Raw genomic sequence first — 11,445 nt, forward strand, 5'->3', positions numbered from 1 at the left:
TAAAATGTTTTGAAAAACTAATGAAAAAATTAAAAATAAATAAATAAATGCAAAAGGTCTATTCAGCTTTTTTTAGTTTATGTATTATAATCTGGGTTTGAATGAGATACTGATGTTTGTTATATTATAGGTTGGCTTGAAATCAATGATTGAACAATTTCCAGATAATCTCAACTTTGTTTTGGTGGATGGTGGCTATATCCTCAGCAATGGGCACAAGCAGCTCATGTGTTTGGCTCGATCCATTCTCAGCAAGGCCAAAATCCTGTTGCTTGATGAACCTACAGCTCATCTGGACCCTGTGTAAGTCAACATATTGAGTCTCAACGAATTGGTAAAATGGTGACTATTTTTTATTTATTAATTACTCGTGATGTCAGGGCCACTCAATTTCTAAAGCCCTAGGTGGCGGTGATACATCTCATTGAACTAGTAAATCCTTTAGGTGAAGCTACTTCCACAATGCAGTTGTGTAAACAGTTGCAACACTAGGAAAACGTGAGGGCTTGCTCATGATCTGAACCTGGAGATTTTGCATTTAACTACTCTGAAACCCAGCTCACATCTGAAGACCAACAAGCCCATCATTGAAGGCCAAATGAAAGATAAGACTTATACATAAACACAAGAAGGCCTGCAGATGCCAGAAATCCACAGCAACATGCATAAAATGCTGGACGAATTCAGCAGATTAGGCAGCATCTATGAAAAGAATAGGTAGTCAACATTTTGGGCCAAGACCCACCTTTGGGACTGAGAAGAAAAGGGAAAGATGCCAGAATAGTAAGGTTGGGGAGGGGAAGGAGGCTAGCTAGAAGGTGATAGGTGAAGCCAGGTGGTTGGGAAAAGTCAAGGGCTGGAGAAGAAGGAATCTGATAGGAGAGAAGAGTGGACCATAGGAGAAAGGGAAAGAGAAAATGACCCAGCGCAAATTTATATGCAGATGAGAAGACATTAAAGATTAAATACATTTTACGTAATTTTGTCCTCTTTTGTGTGTCTCTCATCTTTCAGTTAATATATTTATAACACCATTGAATTTCAATATGTGTTAGTGCCAAGATTATTAATAATTTTATTCAAAAAATTTGAAATGAAAACATATTCAAAATAGGCAAGAGGACTGTGACTATTAGTATGGCTCACTATTTAGAAGAATGACAATCTCAAAGGATACTAATATTATTTGAAATCAGGTCCACTGCTTGAGAAGTAATTGAGATACGCTATCAAATGACAATATTGAATTTAAGTCTTTTTCTTTCAACAGGACATTCCAAATCATAAGGAAGACGCTTAAACATACATTTTCAAATTGTACCGTTATACTCTCGGAACATAGAATAGAAGCTCTCCTTGAATGCCAGCGATTTTTGGTATGTCCTTTTGTGTCTCTTCTGTTCCTTGTGTTATCTGGGCAAGGCATTTTTATGTGAAACAGAGCATAATACAGAATGTGTAAAGACGCAGAGGTCAAATACTGTATCTCTTGGCAGGAGCAGAGAAATCTGGCTTAAACATTATTTACTGTAGCTCTCTGGTAAAACATGATGTTCATTATAAAACTGATCCTGTGGAAAATACCTGTCAGATTACCCCATTCTCCCTCTTTTTCACTATCATTCCTTTTGTCACTTGATCACTCCTGCCTCCCATCCTATCATGGATTCTCTCCTTAGTTCACTCCAATTCTTTTTTGTTCAAAGCACCATCATGCTTTCTAATCTATAGCTTTTTCCCAGTTCTGATGAAAAGTCATCAGGCCATCTCTCTCCATTGACATTTTTGCTGGTGTGGTGAACTACATATACCTGTCTGGACACGCCCCCCCCCCCCCCCTGCTGACTGCTCCTGTGGCTCCTCCCACAGACCCCGGTATAAAGGTCATTGGAGACACCGCCCTGGTCTCAGTCTCCAGGATGCAGTGTGGTGGTCAATTGCTGCTTGTTCTTTCTTCCAGCCAATAAAAGCCTATATCTCGCCTCACATCTCAGAGAGTTATTGATGGTGCATCAGCTGGTTATATCCTTGTTGATAGAATAGAAAGCAAAGTTTCTATCTTTATGCTGGAGGAACTCAGCAGGTCAGGCAGCATCTATGGAAATGAATAAATAGTCGACATTTCTGACTGAGATTCTTCTTCAGGACTGGCAAGGAAGGGGCAAGATGCCAGAATAAAAAGGTGGGTGGAGAGGAGGGAGGACAAGCTAGGAGATGATAGGTGGAGCCAGGTGGGTGGGAAAGGTAAAAGTCAGAAGAAGGAATCTGATAGGAGAGGTGAGTGGACAAAAAGAGAAAGGAAAGCAGGAGGGGCAACAGGGGGAACTGATAAGTATGTGAAGTGAAGAGGTAAGAGACCAGAATGGGGAATTTAAGAAGAGGGCATGAGAGGCAACCATTTTTAACTGGAAGGAGAAATCGATCTTCATGCATCAGGTTGGAGGCTACGTGGATGGAATATGAGCTGTTGCTCCTTTATCCCGAGAGTGGCCTCATCATGGCAAAAGAGGAGGCAGTGGACCAACATGTCAGAAAGGGAATGGAGATAGGAATTAAAATAGTTGGCCACAGGGAAATCTGGCGGATGGAGTGGAGGTGCTCAACAAATTGTTCCCCCATTTTATGTTGAGTCTCACCAATGTGGGGGGGCCTGCATCAGGAACAAAGGATACAATAGATGATCCCAACAGATTTGCAGGTGAAGTGTTGTCTCGCCTGGAGGGACTGCTTTGGGCTTTGAATGGAGGAAAGGGAGGAGGTAATGGGCAGGTGTTTTGGTTTGCATTTTGGTTGCTTGCTGGGTTATGTGCCAGTAAGGATATTAGTGGGGAGGGACAAATGGACGAGGGAATCACAGAGGGAGGGATTTCTGTAGAAAGCTGAGAATGAGGGGAGGAAGGATCTCATTGAACATAGCGGAAGTTGTGGAGAATGAGGTGCTGAAGGTGATGGCTCATGAGGTGGTTGGTAAGCACAAGAGGAATTTATTATGTTTTGTAACTCCAGAAACTATTCAAAAGAAAAACACAGGAGCCGGGATATTTATCTAGTTCATGTTTCTTTCCTTTCCTTTTAATGAGACACTCACATATGAAATGGTGGATTAATGAAATACATCATTCACGTACGTCTTCATATATCCCACAAAGAATTATGTAAACAGACAAAGAATGCTTAATCAAACAAGGTGGTCACAAGTGGTTGATGATCAGTAATGAGGGCAAATTCTCTCCCATACAATTACTGATTGAAACATTGTACACCCCAAATCAGACTCAAGGCTTCTCTGTCAATCTGTTCATAATTTTTCTCTGCAGCAGTAAGGAAATGTGATCCAAAGGCTATGGGGTGTTCAATTCCATCACTCATAACATGTAACATGACTGCACCTGTAACACAAGGTGAGGCATCACATGCGAGCTTCACTGGACAATGTGGATTATAATGTGTGAGTACAGTGACTGACATCAACACTTCCTTTGTCTTTTGGAAAGCCACCTCACACTTGGAATTGACAAATCCTACAAAGGACCATGACTGTGGCACATTCTTTGGCCTTGAGGCATCAACCACTGCATGAATTTGACTAGCAGCCAGAGAAGGAATGTCTATACATGGACCAAAAATTAACATCAAGGGTGATGATCTGTCAATAGTGTAAATTGTTGACTAAAGAGGAATTGATGGAATTTCTGGACTCCAAAAGCAATTGCGAGTGCTTCCTGTTCAATCTGGACATGGTAGCTTTCTGCTTGCTTAATTTCCTTGATGTGAAAGTGACAATGGCATGATGAGCGAGATAACAGCCCCCACACCATGAGTCACAGGCCAACTATACAGGCAATGACGGGTTGAAGTGTGTGAGTGCTTCAGACTGTGACAAAGCTGTTTTGTCCTTTTTAAAAGCCTCTTTATAGTGATCTGTCCACTGCCAGGGCATTGATTTATTTAAAAGCTTTTTGAAGTGGCTTCAGCATGCTAGCTAGGTTAGGAAGAAATTTTACATAGTAAGTTAGAATCCTAAGAAAGATCTTAAATGACTTACATTCTGTGGTGATGGAGCCTCCGTAATTGCCTTCACCATTGATGGTGCTTTGTGAAGCCCTGAGTTGTCGATCACATGGTCCAAATATTCAACTGAAGGTCAGAAGAACGCACTTTTCTCCTTTTGGACCCTTAGCCCATATTCACTGAGTCTTTGAGTTGTAGCATCCATGTTTTTTAGGTGCTCACACTCATTTTCCCCAGTAATGACTTATGAGTAAGTCAACCAAATAGCATTGCTCCCCTGTTGACCCGCTCAGGATCTCATCCATTGCTCGCTGAAAAAGTGCGGGAGTTGAGGCGATGCCAAACGGAAGCCCTTGGTACTTGAACATTCCTTTATGAATCAATGTGGTCAACAGTTCCCGTGACTCTGGCTCCACATGTATCTGCAAGCACGCTTGGCACAAATCAATCTTGCTAAATGTCTGTCCTCTGGCCAATCCTGCAGGAAGGTCACCAATGAGGGGAAGAGGGTATTGTTCAGCTGTATTAATTGGGTTCATGGTTACCTTGAAGCCTTAAGACCCCTCCCTTTTTAGGACAGGAACCACTGGAGTTGCTCATTTACTTACACCCATTGGTTCCAATACCTCACTCTGGACCAGTCTTTCCAATTCTCCATTGAATACTTTTGTGTGTTTCTTCAATGCCTCTTGTAGACCAGTGCTCCCACCAGTAAGTGCACCTCATACCAGTTGAGTTTGAACTGCTCCATCGAAATTTCTTCCTCCTTCTGTTAATCTCCATTGTAACATGTACTACTCCCCTCACTGGGTCAACCTCATCAGTGTAGGACTTTAAAGTCAATCTTGCCCTTTCTGGGATGAGATGCTGCTTTTTCTCCTTGTAAGCTGTCTCTGATACCAGCAATACTGTGGCACCCATGTCCACCTGCATCCATACTATGATGCCAGCCTATCACACGGTTACCCAATAGCCGTCATTTTGTCCTAAAACAGAAAAAACACGAAAAGCTTCTTCAACTACAGAGTGAAAGTCACTCAGTCCATCCTCAATATGTTCCAACTTGTTTGTTCTTTTTCCAAAAGTCATTTTTCTTTATTAAAGTGTTTATTTTTACTTTTACAGACATGGCCAATATGCCACTTTTTTGCCACTCTTCAGCAATCTAAATCCTTATACCAACATTCTTTTACTGAATGCTCAGTTTTGCCACAATGGTAACATTAATTGCAAATAAGTGTCTTATTCTTAAAGTCAATAGAAACTTTATGATCTTGGGAAGATGTGCTTGATAGCTGTGCTTCTTTAGCTGCCATCTTCATAGTTGTACTAATCTCAATTGCCTTCTGTAATGTTCGTCAGTCTTCTGTAAGCAAGCATTTCTGAATTCCCTCACAACGCAGACCACATACGAGTCCATCACATAATGTGTCATTCATCAACTGCCCAAAATAACATCAATTACTTCAGCACTACCACGAAATATGAAATAGACTCGACTTCCTCTTGATTCCTTTTATGAAATCTGAACCTCCCATCAATAATCAAAGGTTTAGGTGACTAATGGTCCTTTAAGACTTTAACTACGTATTCATAAGGCAGGTTGCACTAGACAGTGTAATAAATTAAATGCTTTTGCACCCATCACAGTCAGAAAAGTGGGAACACAAATATCATCTGTAATTTGATTTGCCGGAGCAAAATATTCAAATGTTTTAGGATCTCCATTGCTCTGTTGTTTCGTCATATGGGCCCATACTTGTAAACATTTCACCATGTTCAAACACAGTCATTTCCCAGAACAGTTAACTTGTCTTACCCATCTCCCTCTCCCTCTCTTATCTATTTTATTTAGCCATCCTGTTTTTGTTCTCTCCCATGCTCCCTGTAGCCATTTTCTTTTTGTTCACACACATTACGCAGCAGTACACCGCCAGCATTGCACACATATTTTTCTTGCTGAAGGGAACAAAACAATAAATATCGCATGTGGGCTTCTCAACTCATCGCCAATAGTTTTATTTGTGGTACTGGGAAGCTGGGTGCCCGTGAATAACACACATGAGGGACATTGAGGTGAGGATCAAATGAGCAGCAGTTTATTTTTAATTGTGAATCATCTACCCAGAATGCATTCTCACATTATGCCTAGTACGTAACACACAGGGAAGCTTGACAGCAATCCATATACATAACATATCCCTCCATGCACATACCTCTGTAAGCAACCAAAATGTTACATCTTCCCATTTACATCCTCCCTCACCTCCATTCAGGGCCCCAAACAGTCCTTCCAAGTGAGGCAACACTTCACCTGCAAATCTGTTGGGGTTGCCTACTGTATCCTGTGCTCCTGATGTGGCCTCCTCTACATTGGTGAAACTCAACACAAATTGGGGATCCACTTTCTTAAGCACTTCCACCCTATCCACCAAAAGCATTATTTCCGGGTGACCAACCATTTTAATTCCTATTCTGTTCCTACATGTTGGTACATGACCTCCTCTTTTGCTACAATGAGAGCACTCTCAGGGCGGAGGAGCAAAATCTTGTATATATGGGTAGCATTGAACCTGATGGATGAACATCGATTTCCTTTTCCCACTCTGTCTCTTAACTCTTCTCCTCATCTGCCTATCACCTCCCTTGGTGACTCTCCTTCTTCCCTTTCTCCCATTGTCCTCTTTCCTCTCATCAGATTCCTTCTCTTCCAACCCTTTATCTTTCCCACACCCTGGCTTCACCTATCATCTTCCAGTTAGTCCTCCTCGATGCACCTTTTTATTCTGGCGTTTCCCCCTCCCTTTCCTGTCCTGAAGAAAGGTCTTGGCTTGAAACGTTGACTTTTTATTGATTTCCATTGATGCTGCTTAACCTACTGAGTTCCTTCAGCATTTTGTGTGTTTTCCTCTGGATTTCCAGCACCTGTAAAATCTCGTGTGTTTAACATTAGATATTTTTCATTCTCCTGAAAGGTTTGACAAGTTACCTGACTTGCAGTTTTGTCCCCCCATTCTCTCTAAAATGTGCAAACTTTCAATTTATCTGAAATACCAGGAAAGATCAGCTTCTCTGAGAGACAGATTTTCTGATCACTTCTATTTTAATTCTGCCAAAAATATCATTTTTAAGGCGTGGTATCAACAAAGCCAGTACCTTGAATGTATTTTGTGGTGTTTTATTATTATTATATATAATTAGATATTATATCTCATATCCCTTGAAAAGAAATATATTTCCTTAAAGGTTTGAACTAAATAACCAGAAACTTTTTCCCTGGGTCAAAATTCCTAATTTGTGAGGGACATAACTTCAAGGTAATTGGTAGCAAGTATATGAGGATGTCAGAGGTAATTTTTTTTTACACGTATTGTTAAGTGTATGTAATGCTGCCAGGGGTGGTGGGAGAGGCAGATATACGAGGGACATTTAAGGGACTTAGATATGCACATGAATGATAGGAAAATACAGATCTATGTGAGAAGGAAGGGTTAGATTGATCATAGAATAGAGTAAAGGATCTGTACAACTTAGTGTGTTGTACTGTTCTATGTGAAATAGATTTTTCTTTAAGAAATTTTTCATACAAAATGAAATTCTTTACTTTCTCAATGGAAGATGACCTATGAGAGACTCCTTTGTCTAATCATTGATTGTGTGTGTAATTTTAGGTAATTGAAGGATGTTCAGTCAAACAGTTCGATGCTCTGCAGAAGCTTCTCACTGAAGCAAACCTTTTCAAGCAGGTCTTTGGACATTTGGACCGTGCAAAGCTTTTTGCAGCTCATAGACGGAACTCAAGCAAAAGGAAAACACGACCTAAAATAACTGCCTTACAGGAGGAGGCAGAAGAAGAACTCCAAGAAACAAGGTTATGAAGCTACAAAGACCAAAATACACAAAGTTCTCTCGAATCTATTGAAAGCCGAGAGCTTCACAACTGCAGAACAGAACTCTGCAATATTCCTAGCAAACTGGCCATTATATAACTGTATCCTGTTCAAATCTTCATGAACTATTAGGAAAATATTTGTAACTACTTATGTACATTGAAATTACTCAACAAGTGACTTATGTAGGACCTTGTTTATTAGATTAATCTTCCAAACTTGGCAAAGTTCTATTGCAATTATGGCTCTTCCATCCTATGATTCAACTATCTTCCATTGCTACCATAATAGGAGCTTTATCAATCACCTGTCCTGTGATATCACCATAGATCTTGTCTTTTGGGGAGATTACTGGCAGTGGAAACAAAGTCTTTGACTGCACCCAACTTAAGAGTCTTACATTTGCACACAATGTTTGCTGACAAGCACTATGATCTTCATTTATGAACTGCTCCAGGAAACACAGGAAAGGTCAGAAAAGGCAAAGATGCATCACTGTTCTTAAGTATTGTTCTTTATGTTGCTCTATTTTAAAAAATATAAATAGTATGTAGGTGAAAGACAACCATGTATTTTTAAATACATATTTCAAATGATAGCACTTGCCCAGGCAAGGGTAAAATTTCACTTTAATGCAAAAATTTTAAATGCATGCTTTGTATGTATTCATTGATCACTGGAGAGTATTTTGTAGTCATCAGACTCCTGAAAAAGGTCAAAGTTATAGATACGGTATGGAAAGAGGCCCTTCAGCCTATAGTAAACCACCCATTTGCACTAATCCTATATTAATTCCATATTTTATTCTCCCCACTGTCCAATTCATCTACACACTGTGGAAATCCTAATGCTTAATTAACTTACCTGTGCGGCTTAGGAGGAAGTCTGTCTAGGCACATGTATTCTCTGAGGCGGTGATTGACCTTAAGCCTCTGGCACTGTACCACTGTGCAGAGACAACTTGCTTCTCCAAAGCATTATGTATAATTCTAAAGCAGTTGTCTTTGGAATGTGTGATCAGGACAAGGCCAGCATCTATTTCCTATGACCTCTTGCCCCTGAGGCTGTGGTGTTTCTGCCATATTTGATAGGAGGTCCCAAGATTTTGTCCTTTTGTCATCGCATTTTATAGAAAATTGTTACAGTTCAAAGCTAACCTTTAGAAGTTGAATTTTTATATATATTTGGACATTTATAACCATATAACAATTACAGCATGGAAACAGGGCATCTCGGCCCTTCTAGTCCATGCCAAATGCTTACTCTCACTTAGTCCCACTGACCTGCACTCAGCCCATAACCGTCCATTCCTTTCCTGTCCATATACATATCCAATTTTTTTTTAAATGACAAAATCGAACCTGCCTCTACCACTTCTACTGGAAGCTCATTCCACACAGCTACCACTCTCTGAGTAAAGAAGTTTCCCCTGGTGTTACCCTTAAACTTTGCCCCTTAACTCGTGTCCTCTTGTTTGAATTTCCCCTATTTATAACCTTAAGTGTGTTTAGTATTTAAAAAGGGAAATCAATTGCACTGTAAACAAGTGCATGCTATATAACTAATCAATATTTTAAGAAATATCTCCATGCTAGGAATTCTTTAATTCTGTTGTATAAGAAATAGGCATATAAATTATTCAATACAGAACCTAGTTTACCTTACCCTACACTGAGAACTGCCTACATGTTAGGCTTAGTACAAATAGTTCAAAAAGCAAGAAAATAGTCATAAGTTTTACTTGAATTTACTATTGTTATTGTATGACCAAGGCATTGGGCAAAATTCATGTTCAGATAGTGGACATTGGTGACTTCATTTAATCACTTTGAAATATGTGAAACAAAATTTGTGCATGAAATAAAAATACTTATCTGTACAAATGCCATATAAGCTGATTTATTTTTACTCTGGACATATCTCTACTTGTTCTTCATATTCAAGCTGAAAAATTAAATGGGCACGATTTGGCTTAGTAATAAATATTGGGTGGTGTCTGTGACTTGTACATTTCCATCAGGTTAATCACCTCTAAATGTGAGGGTTTTGCACATGTGTGCACCTAGCTGTGCAGCTGGGCAGAGAGGGAAATCACTATATCAAATCAATGTGTGATAGTCAGAACTTCCATACAAAAGGAGATTGTATGGCCATGACTGTGTGGCTAGGCATAGCGCAAATACCATCTATAAATTTGCTGATGATTGTTGGTAGAATCTCAGATGGTAATGAGGGCGTACAGGAACGAAATATGCCAACTAGTGAAGTGGAGTCGTACCAACAACCTGGCACTCAACGTCAGTAAGATGAAAGAGCTGATTGTGGACTTCAGGAAGGGTAAGATGAAGGAACACATACCAATCCTCATAGAGGGATTAGAAGTGGAGAGAGAGTGAGCAGTTTCAGGTTCCTGGGTGTCAAGATCTGGAGGATCTAACCTGGTCCCAACATATCGATGCAGTTATAAAGAAGGCAAGACAGTGACTATACTTCATTAGGAGTTTCAAGAGACTTGGTATGTCAACAAGTACACTCAAAAACTTCTATAGATGTACCATGGAGAGCACTCTGACAGGCTGCATCACTGTCTGGTATGGAGGGGCTACTGCACAGGACCAAAAGAAGCTGCAGAAGGTTGTAAGTCTAGTCAGCTCTATCTTGGGTGCTAGCCTACGATGTACCCAGGATATCTTTAGGGGGCAGTGTCTCAGAAAGGCAGTGTCCATTATTAGGGACCTCCAGCACCCAGGGCATGCCCTTTTCTTGCTGTTACCATCAGGTAGGAGATACAGAAGCCTGAAGGCACACACTCAGTGATTCAGGAACAGCTTCTTCCCCTCTGCCATCTGATTCCCAAATGGACATTGAACCCTTGAACACTACCTCATTTTAATATAGTTTTGTCTTTTTGCATGTTCTTAATCCATTCAAAATATGTATATTCTAATTGATTTACTTATTTATCATTTTTCTTCTGAATAGATGGAACGGCTGCTAAGTTAACAAATTTCATGACACATGTTGGTGAGAATAGATCCGATTCTGATTCTGAATGACAGCAGAATGAGCCTTCACTGCAGCACAGAGACGTTGAGTGTTGCTGATGTAAAGGATTCCATTATTGTTATATTGTTACTTTGTGTCAATAGGAGATACTTATTCCATATGGCCACTTGGAAAGGATGGGCTCCAAGCTCGTACCTTGCTATTAGGTGGAGGACTCGATGGTCCTCTTCAGTGACCACAGACTTTCCAGAATAACGGGCAGCCCAGTAGAGCACTTAATGTATCACTGTAACAGCACTAGCAACATGGCTTCAATTCCACCATAGTCTGTAGACAGCTTGGATGAACTCCCCATGAACACGAATGTTCCTTCTGGTTAACCTGATGGCATAGACATTTTATTTTTAAACTTCCAGTAATTGCACCTCCAATTCACTAGTCCCCTTTCTTGCTTTCCCCTCTCACCTCATCTCCAGACCTGCCCATCACCTCCCTCTGGTACTCCTCCTCCTCCTCTTTCTTCCATGGTCTTCTACCC

General features: G+C 40.4%; 1 protein-coding gene across 2 annotated transcripts in view; it reads left to right on the forward strand.

The window, feature by feature from the left end:
• The window catches only part of cftr (CF transmembrane conductance regulator), a 154,109-nt gene extending 144,325 nt beyond the window's left edge, over positions 1-9,784 (forward strand). For both annotated transcript variants that reach the window (XM_059978285.1, XM_059978286.1), the window contains 3 exons: positions 131-303; positions 1,271-1,376; positions 7,683-9,784. In XM_059978285.1, the coding sequence (XP_059834268.1) occupies positions 131-303; positions 1,271-1,376; positions 7,683-7,889 (486 nt within the window). In that variant the 3' untranslated portion in view covers positions 7,890-9,784. The remainder of the gene's footprint in view (positions 1-130; positions 304-1,270; positions 1,377-7,682) is intronic.
• The last annotated feature ends 1,661 nt before the right edge of the window (positions 9,785-11,445 follow it).

This window comes from Hypanus sabinus, chromosome 8 (assembly GCF_030144855.1).
Source record: "Hypanus sabinus isolate sHypSab1 chromosome 8, sHypSab1.hap1, whole genome shotgun sequence".
In the NCBI taxonomy this organism is placed as follows: Eukaryota; Metazoa; Chordata; class Chondrichthyes; order Myliobatiformes; family Dasyatidae; genus Hypanus; species Hypanus sabinus.